This window comes from Ciconia boyciana, chromosome 5 (genome assembly GCF_034638445.1).
Source record: "Ciconia boyciana chromosome 5, ASM3463844v1, whole genome shotgun sequence".
Taxonomy (NCBI): domain Eukaryota; kingdom Metazoa; phylum Chordata; class Aves; order Ciconiiformes; family Ciconiidae; genus Ciconia; species Ciconia boyciana.
In genome coordinates this window covers 17,676,012-17,697,833 of record NC_132938.1, presented here as the reverse complement: position 1 = coordinate 17,697,833, position 21,822 = coordinate 17,676,012, and the positions used below count along the sequence as shown (strand labels likewise).

Here is a 21,822-nt window from a genome sequence, read left to right as displayed (position 1 = left end):
TTTTCACTCGACCTAATGCAAAGAGATGAGATTAGGTTTATGAAGAACTCCAGCAAATTTCACACCCAAGGCAATTAACTATAAATATTTTGTTTTGCCTGCAACTGCATCCATTTACAAGTTCTTTCATCACTCCCTTGTTTCTCAGTGCTCTATTGTTGCCACTGTTGCTATGTTTTCATTTTGTTTTAGCACATAGTTTTCCTTTTAATCCCATTCGGTGGTCTGTATGATTTGGGCCCATAGTCTGTTCTTATTGATATGAACTACACTAAATTCAGTGAATTTTCATCATTGTAGGTATGAATTATATTTAGACTTTAAATTAAGCAAATTGTTACTCTTGTATGAGACAGAAAATAAGTAATTACCATATATTTACTTAGAAACCTTTAGAATTTTAATCCAGATCTTCTTTTTTCACATTTCAAGACTTTTTTTTTTTTTTTTGTAATTGCATGAAAGCACACACAATGGAATATTACAATATTAAAAATTCTACAGGTTGAAGTCAAACTATTATAAAGTAAATTGTTGGGGAGAAACAAAGGACAGAGGCTTATTGCCACTTTCAGTTCTGCACTGTAGAATCATTCAGATTAGTAGTGCTGCATATACAAAATTAATTGCAGGACTATGGTTTTAGAGAGGGTAAGAACACAGGTCCAAATATGTGCCCATATTTTGACATCAAGTTACTCAGATATCCATAAAGATATATACTTAGCGAGGAATTTTAAATAACTTAAGCAGCCTGGACTTTTTTGAAAATGCTATTACAGGCCTGAAGAAAATACCTTTGAAAATCTGTCCCACCATTTCTGTCTCAGAGTTATTTTAGAGGGCTGATCTTCTGAACTCTTCAACAGTATCCCATTAAGGGACAACGTGGATGGCCGTGAGCACCAATATGTATTTAGAGGGCTGCAATTCAAAGAGAGTAGACCAGGTTAGGCAGCAACCAGCAGGTATTAATTTTAGTAATGAGATTGATCTCATTTTAAAGAGGAGGCTGGTTGCACAGGTAAAGCTCCTGGCTAGGGTCAGAGAAGGACTGTGCTTGCATGTTTCCTGTTTAATTCTGGGAAAATAGCCTGTACTTGATGCCACTTATGTGATCAGCTCTGCTGAAGGTGCCTTGATGAGTTCTCTCTGCTTCAGTTTCTTATGCACAAAAAGAAAGCAATACTTTCTTTATTCCTGCCTTTATCTGCTTAGTCTCCTGGGACTCCCAACCAACAAATGGAAGGCTCAAAGTGTACTGTCATCCCTCAGGAAGCTCTTTGGTGGGCCCTGCTTGCTTGTGCCCCTGTGCATGACCGGGCCTCCTAGGTCTATCTCTTGAATGGGTAGGGACAGAAAGAAGATATTGGAAAACAGTCTTTATTCTGCTCCAATTTCATAAGGTTTTGCATTTTCCTGTGCAAACAGAACTTTGTAGCTTATACCATAAATTTAGCATCAATGTGTATTTTTTCCATAGGAATAGCATCTCTCTTCAGAGCACCCTCCCTGCACTCTACCAAGCACAGAGAGAAAAACAAATAGACAAAAAGCAAAGTGAAAATTCTTTTTTCCTCTGTTGTTTAGGCACAAGACCCTCAGGTGCTGGAGCAGCTGTCCAAAAACATCACTCGAATGGGTCTGACAAACTTCACCCTCAACTACCTCAGGGTAAGCATACTATAGCTGATGATTATTGTGAGCATTTTTTAAAAGTTACTGTTAGCTTTGAGTCAAGGTAATGAGAGCAGAGCCTGTGTCAGTCAGGTAAGAAATGGACCTTACTCTTAATGAGGATGAAGGAGAAATACAGAGACTGTAATAAAGATGTAGCTGCTAACAACGCACCAATAAAAAGGATAAGAATGTTATCATGGAGTTGAAGCAATGTGTGAGTAGCCAATGCTTTTAAAGGTCTTTCTTCTCAGTTTTGAATAATGGCTTCATTTTTTGTAAGCAAGAAGTTCCCCACCATTTTTCCTCTCTGCTTCACTGTTTCTGAGAAAATGGCAGCTCGTTCTTATTAAGAGCTGCCTGTCTTCTCCAGCTCTTCGACCTCCCCACCTCTCCCGGGCAGAGGCAGGGCTGAGGGAAAGCTCAGCTCCAGCCCCGTTTGCAGCAGTCCCTCAGAGCAGTCCTCACTTCACTTGCCTCTGGGAGCCTGAGCTCCCTCCTCAGCCTTGCACTGAATCAAGTGTGTTTTTTATGGTTAAATAATGCATTTGTTCCCATTGCTTTTTGACCCTTAAAGTGCATTCAAAGTTTGGAAGTTTATTTTTATTTTTGAAAGTATTCCCTGGTGTGGGCTTACAATGCATACACTGAAATACAGGTTTGTAGAGTTCATATTTCAAGGTTAAAATTCAGATTTTTCTTATTTCTAGACATGCCATTAGTAAATAAAAGGAGGCAAATTACTTAATGATACACCAAGCTAACTTGGCCAAGAATATCTGATTTTATTCCTTTTAATTGTGTGAGTAATTATTCAAGATGCTTTTTTAAGATAACAAGAACACTAGAAAATGCAGTTATTTTCAGCCTAATGTGGAGCTGTACCTGATAGTCTATATTTTAGTTGCACTTCATTCAGGTCTATGAACTTTATAACACCTTCCCTCTGGATGGAGTCCTGCCCCCAGAGTGTTTTGAACTCTAAGGGGGACAGTGTGCAGACTGGGATGTGCGGAGAGATCTCTCTCACTGTATCCCTACAGCTTATAGACAGCCTGTAGTTGTCCTTACTCTCCCAATATGATAAGCCATTGCTGATTGCTGCTTATGTGGTGTTCGCATAAAAGTTACTGTTTAAATTATAGTCTGAGTTATGCAGGGCAGGTCTGCTGTAGCATAACTGAAAGAAGAATATGGCATAAAACCTCAGAGGAATAATACATTCAATTCAAATTTTTCCATGTATAAATACAAGAATAATATGTGTATGTTGTGCGTATTGTATTCTCACAGTTAGTTTAGTTTCTAGTTTGGTACAGAGAGCGACTGTTGCACTTTGGCAACATCCCTACAGCCACACTGTCATTGCCTCATGGTGAGGCATCCTAGAGCACGTTCTCCAGAAATCCCCACTGGGGATTCCTCCTCAGTCACGCCAAGTTTTGCGTTACACCTTCGTGGCAAACTGGGCAGCAAGCAGCTGGCTTAGGTAGACTATTTCCATATTTTCTTTCCGAATTTTCCTGTGGCACAAGACATTGCCCTTCTTTGGAGATCTTAATCCCCTTAGCATGACTGGATGCACTGGCAAGCACTTGGGCTGGCCTACACCAGCCGCAGTACTGAGTACCCGTCCTCCATGAGGCTTGGAGGACCATGCTGAATTTGTAGCGCTCTCTCTATCACCAACCCCTTCTGGGTCCTTTGTGGCATATTCTGTAATTGCTGAATGTGACAATGCAAATGAGAAAGGCAGGGTCCCTGTTAGGACGCAGCTGGCATCAGGCACCCATGCTGCTCCCCCCGTCAGCATCAAAAAAAAGAAAGAAATGAATGGGGGGGAGGCAGAAAAAAATCCTCAGAAAAAGAAAACTGGGATCAAGATAAGCGCTAGGGACATGAGCAGTGAAGTGGAAGGGGATGAAAAGATGAAGTCTTACTTTTTTTCTTCTTCCAGACTAGTTTTGTTAGCTTAACAGACAACATTAGGTCTCTGGGTGCAAAGCTTCCTCTGGCTCCTGCTGTGGTGATTCCAAAAGGAAATCTTTTTTTTCCCAAGCCAATCTTTGTGTTTCTCTTTCTTGTGGTGAGGAATTGATCATTCTGCTCTTTTATCAGATGTTCAGCTCATCATGGGAGCTCGTATTAGATGATATATGTCCATTTTGATTTACTTCTTTCCCAATTACTTTCTTCTGCTAATTTTAACATTAAAATCTTTTCTGAACTTGGGATTGTAAAATCATGCACTAAAAAATGTGGTAAATGCACTTAGGTTTAAGGTGTTTTGTTTTGTGGTTGTTTTTTTTTTTTAAGTCAGCATTTTATGATATTTTATTCAGTCTTCCCCATGTTTAGTAATTAGCGCTGTTACATGGTTTTGAATAAGGATTTGAAACTAAGCATAAAAATTATTTTCTTTTTTTTTTCTGCTGCACACAGCAAAGGCTTGTGATACTCATAAGCGAAAACTTCACTGATGGGCAGAATTAATCATTTTTATTCTCCAACGTGCACACAGCAGCAAGCTGTGCTGCAGTCTCTTTAAAGGCAGAATTTAAACCTGGATTTCGGATGGTTGTGATATAAAGGTACAGCCTGGATTTTTTACACCCTAGACATCACAGAATGCTAAATCATTGCTAGTTGGGATAATTGCAGTTGCTGGCATGTAAACCTCTGTTCCAGAGTGCCACATGCCTGTAGAGCCACAGCTTTGGATGCGTGCCTTGGTTTGTCTTCATTCACTCCAAGTAAAGCTGACCAGCATAGAAGAACATTGATTTTGTAAATCATATTTAACACAAATTTAAAATATAACTTATTGGAACCTGAAAATGAAATGTTTTGTCCTGTGTCATTTGCCAAATGCTCTTGCTCCCTCTTTTCTCTGGCTCTGTGTAAAACCATAGGCTTCCTTTCTTTCTAGTTACTAGTTTGTTTTGTTCCAGCATAATTGATTACCTCATCAATGGGGTCAGCATACTTTGCTGTAGCTGCTGACTGGGAGTTGAATAGGCTGTCTCAGAAATAATGAGCAAAACCTTGTAGGTTTTAAATTAACATCAAGCTTTTCAAAATGTAATTTCTCATCAAGTCATCAAGTAGTAGATATTACAAACTATCAGATAATAAGGCCAAGACCTATATCCTAGTCTCAGTCGGTAGGAGTCCAGGAACAAACAGGAATCCTGTACAGAGTTTGAAGATGGAGATAACACTTAGAAGAACAGTTTCCACCAAGCTACAATAATTTAGTCCCCACACATTACCTTCCTATTTTTTTTCTATGTAATGTTCTAGTTGCCTAGCTATTTTATTTAGATCTTCAATGCATAATGGATTTGAATGTATTCTAAAAACAGTAGCTTTATTCACAATTTGGAGCTCAAATGTTTGTTGCTGCTTTCTATAAAATTATTTATTCTCTCAAAATTTCTGACATTATAAAAAAGCCAGCCCCTACTGTCAATTAGGCAGGACTACCTGGCCTGAGCCTTGAAATATAGTTATATCTTGCCCAGCAGGTTTTCAAAATTCATCTCTGCTTTCTTGCACTGGTTGGGTTGGAGTGATTTCTTAGTGCTCTTCCCCAGGTGTAGCTGGGGGTGCATCCTCCCCACGCTGTGCGTCTGCTCCGGTAGCCAGTTTATTGGTGTTAATGGAGCCGAATCTGCATCTGCCCTTTGCAGGGTGAGCGTTAGCATGGCAGAGCCCTCCCACGCTGCGTCAGGAGAGGTGTCTAGGCAGGGGAATGCACACTCCCATTTCCCCTTACATCTTGTATGGTTATATTAACCAAGGCTTATCTGAGCTACAAATTATCCAATTTGTTTGTTTTCTGTATAAACCAATAATGAAGTGCTACTATTGCAACACAGAGGACAATATTTTCTGAATCCCCACTTTCACTAATTTAGTTCCTCACTAGACACTTTCGGATTTCTTCTTCTAGGAGGATAACATGAATTATTTAATGGGACACAATTTTCTAAAAGCAGTACTTACATTGCAATCAAAAGCCATTTGTATGTATACCTATTGTGTATGCAAAATTTTCTTCTGCACATGCAAAATAGACACACATGCAACAGCTTCCTTTAATGTGCGGGGAAATTTGCTTCTCTAAATACGGTTTCATGCATGGAAAGGATATGAACTCAAATCATTTGGGAGCTAGTTTGCTCCTAATATGTAGCAGTTTGTGGCAACTATCTGGTCAATATTTTACAGCTGTTTGTGTATCTTCAGTGAAGAAGGAGAAAGATTGCATGCAAGTGTGTTAAGGATGCAAAGTCAGGTACTCGGGGAAAAGAAATGCTATGCTTATAGTCACCCATGCAATATGAATTTGTTTCCCTTTGTGAGTTACATTATGTCATCATATTCTAACTACATCATCATGCATTGTGTTTCCCACAGACTCCCCGACACATGCAGCGCACGGGATGACTAGCACTGACTCGGCAGCAAGTGCTCCAGTGCTACTCATTTCCTTGTAGGCTTTTCTGCAGTGTCATTCTAGTATCTCAACTGCAAATGTTAATGGCTGCATAGCACCTACCAGCTGAAGAGGCATTGTCACTCCTGGTGTGACGTGTGGCGTTGAGGCACATGGGAGAGCACCGGGGCACTCGGAGCTAAGGGCAGGCGGCCATTCTGAGAAAGCAAGGGCCTGATTTTGCAGGGCACTTGGAATTTCATCTCATCCCATATCCTTGTCCTGGTTTTGGCTGGGATAGAGTTAATTTTCTTCACAGTAGCTGGTATGGGGCTGTGTTTGGGATTTGTGCTGGAGACAGTGTGGATAACACGGGGATGTTTTCGTTACTGCTGAGCAGGGCTTACCCAGAGTCAAGGCCTTTTCTGCTCCTCACCCCACCCCACCAGCGAGGAGGCTGGGGGTGCACAAGAAGCTGGGAGGGGACACGGCTGGGACAGCTGACCCCAGCTGACCACAGGGATATTCCATACCATATGGCATCATGCTCAGCCTATAAAGCTGGGGGCAGTTGGCCGGGGGGTGGGGATCGCTGCTCTGGCTGGGCGTCGGTCGGTGGGTGGTGAGCTGTTCCATCACTAGTTTTTCCTCAGTTTTATTTCTCTCTCTCTTTTTGTTGTTTTCCTTTTCATTACTATTATTATTATTATTATATTTTATTTCAATTATTAAACTCTTCTTATCTCAACCCATAAGTGTTCTCACTTTTACTGTTCCAATTCTCTCCCCCATTCCACTGGTGGGAGGGCAGTGAGCAAGCGGCCGTGTGGTGCTTAGTCGCTGGCTGGGGTTAAACCATGACAATATTAATAACAAAACTATTGCCATTGGATGCAGTCTGTTATCTCAGGCTGGCTATATAGTTGAAAAGGGTGTTTCTGGAACAGATCGGTGAAAATGCTCTTTCCATGACTTAGTACCACAGTAGAGCTCGGGGGCAGGGGCAGTTTGTTAAAGCAGCATTGGGTTCCTCTAAGCTCATCCTTTCTTGTTCTGCAGTTCCCTGCTTCATGCTTCTGCCACGTTTCCATATCTTCAGTAGATATGAATGAAGTCCTACACACAGCAACAGACTTTACTTTGTGCTGTGCACTGAATGGGGGGTGTTAGGGAAACAGAGTACGTGATCATGTAGCAAGATGCTGTATCCTAATGGATACAAATAAGAAATTCTATTAAGGGTTCACAAGCACTCAAAGGAGGGGATTTGGATCATTTAATCATTCTGGAGCTTTTCCTATGAAAGCTGTCAAAATTTTAAAGAATCCTTGGAACTGGAGATGCTGAAAGCAGACACAACATTTTGTAGACTTTATTCCTATAAATGACGGCATTTTTCAATCTAAACCAATTCAGCTTGGGGCAGCTCTCCCCAGGAAAATGCAGTCAAAATCAGAGGGTTCTCACAGAAGTATTCAGATAACTATAGCTGGCTATCTGTAATCTATCTGTGCCAACTATAATTAGCTGAATCTGCCAAGGTTTTCTGGTAATGTAATTTCTTAGCATTTATTTTAGTAATGATCACAGTGGTTTCTGTTCCTCTCTTTTATGCATCTAATGTTTTATAGACAGTGTTATATGTTACTTTCAGAATAATAAATGAGAATAAATGTATTCTTTGCAACAGCTCATACAGTCAAATGTTAGCTTTTCACTTTTTTAATAAAGACACAACATCACAGAATAGTTATATCAAGAGTTATTCCATCATAAGCAGGAAAGATCAGAGAAAAAGATACAGCAAAATTTTTAAAAAAGAAGCAGTAAGGATGGAGTGGGTGGGAAAAGGGAGCAGGGATGGGAGAGTTGCAGAAGATGGGACAGGTAGAGAATGAAGCACCAACTTAAAAATGTTCTGAAGTGAAGATGGAATCTGAAGCAATCTCTGGATAGGACATGGGTTGGACAGTTAACATTCATATTGTTAACAATAATAGTGGTGTGCTTTTCGTCCTTTGATATCTAAGCATTTTATTAAAACTCATGAAGTGTTTTATAGATGGGAAAATTGTGGCACATGAGAAGCAAAAAAAGATGGAGCAAACCCAATAGCATTTAAAAAAATCAGTTGGCAATTTTAAACCCGACTTTGGAGAGTACAGTGAGTTGGTGCAGTCGTGACCACTTCTGCTTCTCATGGCTCAGAAAAAGATTTTAGTGTCTGTGGGTAGTAGGAACTTCAGAAGTCAGTGAAAAATGGGGAATGGTAACAGAATGCAAGTGATTAGAGAACAAATTGGGATTTTAGCAGAAATGGCAAATTTTACCGGTGTTCTGGAGATGGTAATGACCAGTCTTCTCACAAAGGGCACTACCAGGCTCATGAGTATCAGTTAAGGAGAAAGATATATTGTATATGAACACAAGCCAGCTACCGTGCCCACTGGACATACAGACCATATGACCTTTGAAATAAAATTAAGGTCTGGACTAATGAGAATGGAAGGATGATAATCAGCGATGTGAGTCCTTGAAGCATCCATGAGTAAGAAATCAGAATGAAGTTAGGTTGGAGCAGTTTAAAAATAAAAAAGTCAGAAGGGTAAAAGGGAGAAAAAGAGAGACAAATACAAAGCACTAGCCATATAAAAACAAGCTACAAGATTTGAACTAATAATGTTATTTCAGAAAAGAAAAAAGATGAAGGAAAAAAGTCCAAGAACACAGCCACAGGCTCTTTTTTTAGAAGACCAAATTAAAGCTTGGACTAGTATGCAGTGCCATCATAAATAATAATAACTATTAATTAAGTTTAGGAATGAGAGCTGCAGAGGTACGATTTGTATGAAGATCTGAAAACACCCAAACCAGCTTCTTGTTCAAAGTAATGAAAACAGCAAAAATTTTAATTAGATGTTTAATATTGAATATCCATGGGTGTTTGGTGCAAATTGTTATGCAGGGAGGGGTGGGTGCTCAGAAGAGGTCAAGAAATAGGCTTTAATGCAAAGCTGGTGGTTCAAATCTTTGTTCTTGGAAGCAGTTATTTTAGAACCTGAAGTATTCATTGTGAAAAGCTTATGGCAGCCCTGTGGTCTGCTCTTGATTTGGAAAGTGAATCCCATACCCCCCCCACCTCATGTTTTTAATCTTCAGAAAGATTATTTCATGAGTCTGTTTATTGTGATATCACGAGCAACTAGGTTGTGTAATCTTTCAAAATAATTTTCTATATGTAGTTAACTTTACTGGTTAGCCTGCTTGTCCCTTCCCCTTCCTCTGCCACTCTTTCTATAGGTAAAATGGCATTACTGCTTACCTGTCTCTGCTGGAGAGATCTTTGATGCATCTCAAGATCAAATTTGGTTTTTCCATGTCTACATATGTTGGAGGTTTGCCCTGGGCTCTTGAGTTTGATCCTATTTCTAGGATGTTCCTGAAAAGCTCTCATCTTTCTTGTATGATGCCCTGATCCTTGTCTGTATGGAGGATGCTTCCCCACTTTGTCATTCACTCTGTCCATATACTCCCACTTCTTCTGCTGTAATCTCACCATTTTATATTTACAACAGAAACCCTAAAACCCAAAACCTGACTCTAAACAGTAAAACAGAGCAAGCACTTCAAAAGTGAATAATAGTCCTGGGTTTCTGTGGGTTTTAGAGACTGGCACATGCAAAGCTAAATTTGTCTTCCAGTCACCTCCCTTGTACTGGTGCAAGCACGGTCAGAGCTGGGTCAGGAGACTGATCTGATGAAAAAACTAATCTAGTCCTTTCCACCCAAACAATGACCATCCTTAATAGCTCCCTGAGTGCTACTTGTGCTGGGCAGGGAAGAAAGCAGCAGTATGGATTCATATCAGCTGGCATCTGTCTTGAAGTTGGACCTCATCTCCAAATTTGCCAGCACTGAAAGGAGAAGACAAGAAAGTGCTGGGGAATCCCGCAGATCCTAAGCTGTAAATTTCCCTTTCCTAATTCTGGATCTGAGAACATTATAGTGGTTTTGTGTGACCTATTATGGCCTCACACTGCTATAAATTTATTCACTTCAGTAGAGTGACTACTGACTTTCAGTGGTACAATTTAAAGCAGACTCTTGCTTATACCAGATTACCATAATTTACAAAACTTGAATTGAAAACAAAATAAACAGACAGAGAAAAGGTTGGTTTATTGCACTGGTTCTGAGTGAAAAACAAAATTCTCTCTCTATATATGTACATATGGATATAAATGGAACACACATTTTTGTAGGTTCCCTATGAACCATACTGTTTAGTAATTTACCAATTAATTGCAAATATTCTCCATTTGTACTAACCTATTAGAAAACTGGTAAACTTTTTCACTGCTATATGTACGCATATGTGAATATCAGTGTCTATCTGGTGATCATTAATGTGCAAATCTGTGCATTGCTTTTGATTTGTAAGCATACCTTCTGTTCATGTTAAAGGAAATATCAACAGGTGTATCAAATTAATAAACATAAGCCCATGATTTTGTGTTTACCTTACCGAAGGTAGACCCATAGGATGTAACATGAAGAATCTACAGTCAGTGCCGATGAGGTGCTGAACCAGACCTGTACTGATACATACATGAGGCTTGTGAGCAGAGTGGAGGCAGAAGACAATATCAAAATGATAACAGAGGTTTCTCTCTGAATTGTGTCATTTCTGGTACTGTGTTCTGCACAGCTGGAAAACTATGCTATATTGAATATCCCTCCCTACCCCAAATAGCTTCCTTAATCCTGTGGCTTGTTACCTTTTCCAGTTGGTGTTGCTGCCTCACCGTTACTTCATAATAAGGCAGTTTGTTAATCAAAGATCCAGTTCAACATCCATTAAAGTCAAAGGGTATATCTCCTTTGATTCAAATGTCATCTCATAGTTTTTCATTTATTCAGAGGTCTTTTATACCCATAAAATCCAATTTATTGAAATTAATTTCTCCATTCCCTTGGGCAATTTTAGCCATGAAAATGCCATGCTTCATGAACAACAACAACAACAAATGGTTATTTTTATTGCTTGTTTTTTTGTTGTTTTGTTTTTGAGTTTTGTGACAAAAGAAAATTAACTTGATTTAGCCACAGATTATAGTTCTTAGGTGAGCCCAAAGCAGCAAATATCAACTTGGGGATCTGATTTGAAGAAAGGGTTTAGGAATAGCAAAGAATGAAGGAATACAGAAGAATAGTGTTTTCATAGCAAGACAGAGAATTTTCTCATTTTATTAATCATTCAGGCAAAACTTAGAGCTGATTTAATTAAAGGGCTGTGCACCATTTCTACCCAAGATAAGATGATTTTACTAAAGTAAGTATGAAGCATATGAAAAAAACCCACAGCCGTATTCCCTAGCCTAGATTTCATAGCATCGCATTTATAAAGCAGGATGGGACCCAGCTATGCTGGATCAAAACCTCCAAGGAAAACACGAGCACTGTCTAAACAAAATGGTGTTGGTGATTAGGCAAAGATCACGGTACTCTCCAGAGCAGACCTTGTCTCACTTATGGTGCTTTGCTGCACCAGCTTCGGCAGGAGCATTACCACTCTGTGTACCACAATGTAATGTAGATCCCAAGTCTATAAGGAGGCAGAGGTTTCTTTCTAGAGACTTTCCAATCAAAGAAATGAAACATAAAATGGAATAATCTTCTGATAGCGATATGCAAAGGATGGAAGTAAAGTTTCAGTCTTCTAAAAACTACACTGGACCTTTCCACTGATTAGCTTTGGACAAGATGTATTAGACCTATGGTATCATTTGAAATATTATAGTCTGTTTAATAGCAAGTCTCTGTCTTTTATAACTCTCCCAATATCTTAGTGGTATTCCAGTGTACCTTTGGATTCCTTACTGATTTTCTTTCCCAGTGTGTGAGATGAAATATTCAGCCATACAAAGGAGAGAATATCATATATTCTATTGCTAAGTGCACTTGAACAATGTAATTTTTAAAATGAATTAATTTTATTAAAATAATTGCGATAAGAAACAGAACATGAAATACAGCTTGCTCATTATGATAGCCAACAGTGTAAGGAGAATGAAAAATTATTCAGAAAGTAATGTATATTCTTGGAGTCTTTCAATCTTATCACCAAAATCATATTCATGACACTTTTTGTTTCTTTTGTGCACCGTCTTGGTGGCTAATTGTATCTTGAAGACCATCTGGTCTCTTTATGTCTCAGCTTCTTCAAATTCTTTCTAGTTTAGTGTAAGGATAGGTTGGTTCCTATTGTAGTCTTAGAGTCGTATTGTAATATTTAGATTCCTACTGTGGGCCACTTTGCTACCTAAAGTAAGCTTCCTGTGGTAAATGGTAAGGAAAAATTCTGCTTTCAATTACACAAGTATACAAACTGGAATAACATCTCAGAAAGCAGTGGCCTTTCTCCAGGGTGATGTAAGTGGGTGCAAAGCTTCTCCTGTGCTATTTATATATTTCATTACATTTAGAAATATATGGTACGAACACTATCAGATTAATCAGTGAACTTCACAGCAGCAAAGGACATGTGGACACTGTCACATTCTGACCTCCAAGGCTTGCTCCCAAGCCTCTGCCAATCAGCCTGGTTCTGCTGAGACCACAGGGAGCTGCCAGGCACTGCTCAAGACTCTTCTGAATACGAATCCAGTTCAGAGGGAAAAGGCTGCCCCCCTTCTAGACCAAAAAAAAAGGACCACAAAAGCTTCAAGAGCTTTCTTTTTTTTCTTTTTCTTTTTCACTGACTACTGCAGCAGGTATTAGAAATACATGAAGCAAGAGGAAAAGCAGCAGAAACAAAATCTACCCACATAAGGCAAAGCACTGTAGCCCCCCAGGGGGCTTGAGAAGGATGCTGTCTATGAAGATGCTCTCACTTCTCTGCTTACACTGTCCTCCCACGTTTCTTGCACCAAGTTCTGCTAAAGACCATTTCCTTGAAGAGGATAGAAAACCAGAGAAATCATAGGAAAGGTCAAAATATAAAACAAAATAATTTTTTAACGCTGATTGGTTTGGAGTGATATTTTAGGCTTTTTTCTCTCCATTTCCTTTAAGCGAAATTGAAGAAGAAAGCAGCCTTTTTTGACACCTGCTATGAAGGCAGTTATTGGTCCTTGATCATGCCTTTGTTTAAATGGAAGTTGTGGCTGCTTAGTACTTCTCGAGATAGATGTATCATGCCAGCTTTTACCCCTAATTTATATTCTCACACAAACCTAAAGGGAGCTTACATTTTTAACTTCCAGTGTTTGATTTCATTGTTCAAAGTTTTGTTCTTTTATAGTTTCTTTCTGGACAAGAATTAGATTAGAAAGAACTTCAGAGGGTATTAACTGCAAGAGGGTTGTTGATTTCAGTGGAATTATACTGAGTTATAAAAAAATCAGGCCAAAACAGGGGGAAAAAAACTTAGAGGAAAAATACATGCATTTAATATTCTTTGAGCATGCTTTGATAAAGATTTTAAAAGGTGAGCTGCTTAAATTTTGCTCACACTCATTTCTTTTAGGCGCATAAACGTATGCTTTCCCAAACAATTAATACAGTTCATCTTTGCTCAGCTTCCTACTAGTAAGGCTGGAATCAAGTTCTTGAGACAGTGTCTGAGGCTAGTTATGGATACAGTCCAAAAAGCTATTAATCTGTATGTGTAATCATGGAAGGTGATGTATATAAAGGTGAAAATGACCATTTGTCATCACAATCTAGCTTAAAGATGATCTGTACCTTGGGAATAAGGCAACATGGGCAGTTTTTCTTCTCATTAGCTACTTTATTTGTTTCTACAGGGGCTGTCAGAAACATGCATTTAATAACACTCAGCTCTCTGTGTTTTAATAAATAAGGCTGTATGAATCCATAGAATATCATAGAAATTGTGATTGTGCAGAAAACGTCTTTGGTGATGAACAATTCAACCTCCCTCTTGCGACCGCTCAAAAAAATTAAACAAAACCCAGAAGGGATCAATCTATGATGACTGTTTTGTTTTTTGCTTATCACATAGATATTTTTATATGAATATAAAATTCTGTGTTTTCCCCAGTTTTAGTTGGAAACCCCCCCCGTATTAGTTGGCCATTTTAGGCAGTGTGTTACTGAGGCAATGGGAAAGTCCAGGGAGTGCATCTGTGGTTGGTTATCAGTATTAAACACCTTGAATGAATTGTGTAGCATCAGGAAAACCAGATGACTTCAGCCATCCAAAAAGTACAAGAAAATGCATTGCCTGCAGGCTCTTGTGGCTATTATAAAATAGAAATAATTATGGAGAGGGGAAAAAAGTTCATCCACGTACATTTATTAAAGTATATGTCCATGACATCATTGAAAATGTGCCGGAAAGTTCTAGCATAGTAAAGCCATTTCCTACAATGAATTTTGTTATGCCTTCTCATATTGTCTGTGGACTCCGAAAATCTAGACCTACCTGCATTCCCATCATCATAGTATCTGATCTTTTTGCAATTTTTAATTTTTTATTCTAGCAATATTGTTATAAAAGCCATTACACCCATTTCACAGGTGAGGAGCTTTAGGATGCTCAGGACATAAAGCCACAGTCATACTTAGGGGCTTCACTGCAGCCTTCAGCTAGAGGCTTGTCTTTGGCTGGAGTTCATTGCTTGGGACACCACAGGCATCTGTGCCATGCTGGTTTCAGCCAGTCATTCTTTTGTTCAATTTTACAGCACAGCATTGGAGGTGATAAGTGATGCCTGGCTTTATCTGGTATTCCAGAACCCTTGCCCAGAAATCTTGACATATAGGTCAATGTCCTCCTTAACCTGAGGGAGTTCAAAGCCTCACATGCTGATACACCGTGAACAGGCTAAAAAAATAGTGTGTGCTGTGAGCAACCTATTGAAGCTGTGCCACGATGCAATCGGGAGGGCATGGCTCCCTGGGACAGAAAGGAGAGTACACAAAGGAGCCAGATTATCTCAGTTGATCGGGAGTGTGGCTCACTAAGAATGAGGACTTCTATACTCCAGTCTTTGCTCTCAGGATTCATTTTTTTATTGAAGAGCAACTGAACAGCAGGTTGGAGTGAAAGTGCCAGTGGTTGCTCTTCTATGTACTCAACTTGTACCTCTATGTACTTAAGCCAGCCAGGTCTGTCAGACTTAGAGCTCATTTGTCTATTCAAGACCCTCAGGTTATGTCCATCCTTGTATATTAAACAGCATCTAGCGATGTTCTTAGGTACCTGAATGCAATGTCTATACTCTTTTAGAGCTGTCCCTGGCCTCCTTTGCTGTCAAATAATTCCTGGGCGCAGTTCAGGAGTTGGCGTGATATAGACTCCATTGCTGGAAGGCAATTTGTATGTGGTGTCCTGTCTTGGTGCATGAAAAGGCTTAACATTATGAAGGTGGGACATTCCCTGCCAGTTGGCCTCACTGCCAGAGAACAGCGCTGGCACATTTAGTTTACTAGGGTTGCTATGGCTTCTGAGAGCTTAAGCACACTATTTTGTGAATTCTGAATTGTTTGAGTATGTCCCCGGCTCACCTCAACCAAGGTAGGTGAAACACAGGTGCCTCACCAGGACTTTTATGGCTCATGCTCCTTGAGTTGAATGCTTAAATGTAGGTACCTTTGGATCTTTTTTTTTTCTGATGTTGCATTTAATGTCACAACCATGGTCACAGACCAAGCTCTCCTAATTTTTGCCTGATATCATTACCGCCATTTCATTCCTTTTTTTCTGTGTTAACAGAAACGCATGCTTGTATGTGCCTATTCTTTCTTGTCACAGGAAAATGCTACTATTGTTCTCCTGCATACTGGGATCACAGTTGGTAACAATTTGCTCTGTCAGCTAGCAGGAGAAATGGCAGTCTCTTTTTACTCCCCTCCCATATATACTTCTAGTAGTGACAGATATACCTTTACTTGCCTCTCTGGAAGAGGCCAGCTGCCTAGACTGGAGGCAGGTGTGTAATGGCCAAGAATTAAAGTGCTCAACTGGTACATAACACAACATGTTCCAGGATGTGAGGACAGCTCCTGAATGCCATGGAGAACCTGTAACACTTGGAAGCGTGTATCTGGGTCCACAAAATGGGGCTAAAATCTGAAAAAAATGCCAGCTCCTTCTTGAATATCTCTGGTCCTTGCATGCCTGTCTGAGTAAAATAAGAATTTACTCTTTGATTTCTTTTGTAAGTGCTGCAAAGTCATGCAGCTTGCAAAGATTAGAGGGGTTCCTCCTTTCTGAGTTGTACTTTACAACAGGATTGTTAAGCGCTGAGTGCAGTGTTTTATTGTGGTGATATATGAGACAGAAGGAACACAGCTTGACTTTCAAACTCCAAGCAAGATTTTGCACTGCTAGCAATTAGGAAAAAGATATTTGTACATGTAAACTGCAAGTCTTATCTGAAAATCACCGTGAGATAATAATCTTGGGACCTTATGACGTTATTTTACCAAGACACAAATGAAGTATAACAGCAGTTTAAGGACCTTGTTGTGTGAAACTTTGCACAAATCTAGTAATAGATCAGCTGGTCTGTTTTTAAAAGGAGGGAAGGAAGACTATTTATTTCCCCCCAAAGGAACTGCTACAAAGCTATTTTCCTTATCAGAAGAACACCTTTTTCCTGAATGTTATCTCTTTGACATTTGTTCTGTATAACCTAATGAGGGCAGGTGGAACACCATAGGAATGAGTTATTGTTGATTTGATATAATTTTAACTTTTGTTTTAAGCCTGCACATGGAGTTGGTATTTTGAGCCTACATTTTGTTTATTGGTGACCTTGGGCTATTTTATAGTCAATGGAAGGAAAAAAATAGTGCTTCTTTTTAGTGCTAGGCTGTTAGGTGGCTCCAAGTCTTATCTAGAGACCGTGACAGAGTTTATATATATTTTTTCTTCTGTGAGCAGCAGAGAGTGTTGCCTGATCTCCGCACATAAAATAGTAGGGAGCATTTGTGATTTAGATTCTTCCCTGAATGTTTGATTTAAACCTCTTACACATCTCGTAACAAACACAGAGTGGTCTTCCTGGCTAAGGGACCCTGCTGTGCTGGCAGGGTGAAGCAGCACACCATGGCCTGCCTGCTGCCTCCATTACTCAGTGGAGCTGACAGTCTGCCGGGTGCTGCCCGCCCTGGCAGCCAGGCACAAGCTGACCTTTCTGCATGAGAGAAGGTTCCAGGAATCCCCCCCAAAATGATCTTTTGACATGGTTGTGCCCAGAAGGTGGGCTTTCCTCTGCCAGACGTAAGGGGCTGTGCAAACCCGTTACTCCACTGGTGTCAGTGGTATCAGCGTAGGGGTTTGATCCTCGTCAGAGTGGAGGCAGCGTTGTGCACACAGTAAAACCCAGTGATCGGGAGAGGAGCTTGTGCATCCTCAGCTATGCCCATGCTCCTCCCGTGGCCAGCCTGTTTTAATTTGCCTTCTTGGCACTAAACAAATAAGTATGGGGGAGACCTGGGGGTTGCAAATGAGCACCATGGAAAGTAAAGATTTAACCTTATCTGTGCCCAGGCGCAGCCTCTTCCCATCCTGGCATGAACCCAGAGCTGTGTTAAACTCTGGATCAGACAGAATACGAGGTCGTAGAGTATCAAGGCTCAGGGATTACTTTGACACAGTCTCTTGAATCTTAAATGACTGGACATCCATGGCCTGTTTACATGTCCCTAATACTTTACATGGTACTATAATACCCAGCCCTGGATGAAGGTGAATTCCCACTGCTGCTACTCTGCCAGGATCAGGGGACAGCTTCTATCACAATAAGAAGAAAAACTGCTTTAGCTCAGCCTGCAAATGACCATTCTTTGGAATTCCATCAGGAAAACAGTTCTTCTAAAAACTACTTTCTCCTCTTCACCATACTTGGCTACTGGGACAACTAGAAGAGTGATACGCAGATAAAAAGAAATTTAAATGCAACATAGAACTAAATGTAGTTTTCTCTGTTGTCATCTATTCTGGCTTCTGGCCAAAGATATTTGGTGCCCAGCTGTTATGTCATCTTACGTATGCAGCCCAGCCATAGTGGAGTATGGGTGATCCCCGAAAACTCTTCGGAGGCTGGACCTGAGAGCCACAAGCCTCCACAGTACCATCAGTCTCTGCTCCAGCATGACCCTTTCTGGGGAGCTGAGATAATCAGCAGTAATTAGAGCTAAAGTAAGATAGCTTTCCTTAAACAAGCCAGCAAGGATCTGGCTCAGAACACAGTCCTAAAAAAGCCTTTGTCTGTCACCAGCAGAAAAACCTTCTCCAATTGCTTTCAGAAACCTACACATGGATCGGCCGTCTGTACCAGATTCTTAAGCAGCATTTGTCCCACAACACCAGTTTCAGCCACACATTTCTGCCCACGTGCTGCCTCTTTCCTTGGTTATTTTTTGGACAGATCTGTTCCCCCAGCTGGTTTGCTGTACAGCCACACAAATAGCTGGGCTCACACAGCAGTGAGGACAGCATGGTGCTGCTTAAGCTGGCATTGCCACCTAAGAAACAGCAGCCTTAGTGTAGGGTCCTTTGGATCCTGTCCCTTCCTAAAGCTTCCACATGATTTCTTCTGGCCTTGCTTTCTTGGAGAGGGGGAGAAGGGAGAGAAGGCAGTCAATTAGTACTAACGTCTCTGAAACAAGATTTTTCCTAAGTGAGCAGCTTATTCAATATTTGATGGGTCACTCAATCACAGGTTATACAGTTGGATACAAATACTTGCAGTCTTCTTGCTTCTCAACAAGAGATGAGTGTAACTCATTTCTCCACTTAGCCACAGATTACTGAAGGGTTGGGGAAACTGGGGCATACCTAGTGAATATAAAAATATTGCCAGCATTTCTCATGTTCTTCACACCCTAAATGTTCACTTCGTGGTGCACATACCATATTGCTTCCCAGAACACCGAGACTAGGGTTCTTCTGCAGTCTGCAAAACTAGTTAAAAGCTTAAAAACAAGGGGTCTGAAAGAGCATATTTCTGCTAAAGCTTTGCTGGTCAGTGATGTCTGCAGACTAATTTATCCTCATGTCTTGATCAATTGACTCATGCCATAATGATCTCATACTTTTCCCATTCAATCTCAGAATATTTGTAATGACTGGAAATCTCTGGCTCTGGCTGTGCTTTATACCTTGTGTCATCTCTTAGACTTCAGAAAATTTCTTAGCAAGAGTTTCCACCTTTCGGTGGAGCTAACTAAAGGGCTGTCCAAGCTGTTCGATTCTTCAGCATCAGCTCCCAGAATGAACCCACTTGGGAAGAACAAGATAAATCAAACAACATAGGCAAGGACATAATGCAGACAATTCACAATAATAAAGTAGCTGCATTAGTCTCAAAACAGCAATTCAAAGGAGCATAGGATTAAGCAAATACTGTATATGCCAGTTCATTTGCACCATCTGCTGAACCAAGTATCAGAAGGGGAAAGGATAGTAGACGCATGGGACCGTATGTTGAAATACATTTGGAGAAAGAAAATCGTTTCAGAAAGCTATCAAAACAAAAACCTGGGTGCTTACAAGTCTGCAGCCAGGAGAGGGAAGGAAGAATGATGTCATTTCATAGACCTCAGAGATTTGGTTTTTTCATTTACCATTTTTAGGAGCGGGGAAGGTTGTGGAGCTTAATATTATCTACTCTGGAGTCTAGTTCAGACTCAGATAGGAATTGCTATTTCACTATAGGAAACACAAGTGTGGAAATTATTATGCAGAGAATACGAAGCACAGGTTTTTCAAACATGCTTGGATGCTGTGAGTGAGTACGTGTAAAGTCTGGGCTTGGACACAGTCACCAGGATATGGCCACAGACTGACTGTGTTAGATGGTTTAGACAATGCAGCTGTTTACTCAGAATGTGTTGTGTTGATCAGAGCGGGTGATAGGCATTTGGATCCTTTCAGCTGATCTTTGGATCAATAGTGTTGCTGAGGATGCTTTCCTGTAAAATATGATTGAAGGCTGAGAAACTAGGTTGTTCAGATACTATTGTGAAATATGTGTATTAGTCAAGAGGTGATATTGGACTTCGGTGTTGTCAAGCGTAGGAACAGTAATACAGGAAAAAAAGATCCCAGTATTCCTGTAGTCTGGGAAGTGCTGGTGCATCTCTGAAGAGTCATATGGTGTAGCAGCATATACCAACCCATTTCAGCCACTGAGAAGATGTTTATTTCTCTTCATCAAGACTGCTTAAATATTGGAAGTTACAGTTTTTCCCTTGTAATATAAATTTGTATAAGAAATGTAATTGAATTGTTACTTATTTAATTGGTAATAATTACACTTAACAATCTGTGCCACAAAAGATAATGGCTGTGGAAGTCAGAAGGCATTTGCACAGAAGTTTAACTTGTTGATAAATGGCTTCCTCTGTGAGATGACACACAAGAGCTGCAAATACTGTCCCATCTTTAAAGACTTGAAAAATTCTGGTTTAGCTGCAGGAAAAAAAGAGGGAAAGAATTTCCTATGTCCTTTCCTTTGGTGTTGAATAGGACGGTATTTTGGAATGTAACTGTAAAAATTAAAAGGGTCCCTTAAACAAATACAGTAAAAAGTAGTAACTGTTTAGGTAGTTTAATTTTCAGTTCTTATAGTATCGGAACACCTCAAAATTACAGATAAAAGCATCATTGATTCATAGATAGATGGTGTTAAAGGACATAAGGCATCAGCAGAGAATCCAGTCTGACTTTGTGTATATCATAGGCCGTTACATTTTACTGAATTACTGCCAAATTGAGCCCAGTGGCTTCCATTTCACTGAGACATAACTGGTGTTTGGCAAGAGCAGAAAGTATCCTCACAGTACCCATTTGAATTATGGAATTATTAGTTTCCTTATTATATAGATGGGACATAGAATAGTTCAGGGAACCATTGGAAGGTCTTTCTGGATGCCGCATGCTCTACCAAGAGCCTATTTTCTCCGGGAAAAAAAAAAAAAGAAAACACCACAGGAATCTTAAGGTCTCAGTAACTCCTTCCCCATAAGACTGACTTCTCCTGACACTAGTGGTGATAACGAGAATTTGACGATTGTTCTGTGACTTGTGTGATATTTTCAGTCCTGGCTGGAACACATTAAAAAGCTGTTTTGAAGACAGAGGATACATTACTGTGATCACACTAGAAGAAAAGTTCAAAATCTGTCCTTGCTCTCTAAAAGCACTGAACTGCATGAAGAAAATTTATGTGTTAGCATACGCAAAATTACCTAAACCATGTGCCAGAAGTAAAATTCACATTGCCTTGCTCACATAAGAAGATGTAAATTGTAAATATTTTTTTATAAATGAAGTATAAAAAGCCAAATCGTAATTGTTGTTGTGGTCAGAGTTTCCAGAGACAGACACCGCATCTTGTGAGCTTCCGGGGACATTGCGGCCACTCTGGACATAACAGCTGCACTGTCCCCAGCAGTGCCAGGACCACTGCATACCCTCTACATGCATCAGTAAAGTATGGACAGTGCTATCTGCAAGCAATCACAGATTTCAGCTTCCTGATCCAGAAACAGAGGTCTGTCCAATTAGTCCAGTTCCTCTTCACCATGGAAAACAAAGAGGACATCCCAGTCACCAGACCTGTATCTTGACTAATACACAATGTTCTTGGCATAAGCCCCTCTGGCTGCATTTCCACTAGTAAACCAAACAGAGCTACAGCGCTGAGTCGAGAGCTGGCATATAA

At 40.1% G+C, this 21,822-nt stretch overlaps 1 protein-coding gene across 13 annotated transcripts in view; it reads left to right on the top strand.

Annotated features, from left to right (window-relative positions):
• Positions 1–21,822, top strand: part of LDB2 (LIM domain binding 2) — a 222,762-nt gene that overhangs the window by 173,422 nt on the left and 27,518 nt on the right. For all 13 annotated transcript variants that reach the window (XM_072862626.1, XM_072862624.1, XM_072862625.1 and 10 more), the window contains one exon: positions 1,591–1,674. In XM_072862626.1, the coding sequence (XP_072718727.1) occupies positions 1,591–1,674 (84 nt within the window). The remainder of the gene's footprint in view (positions 1–1,590; positions 1,675–21,822) is intronic.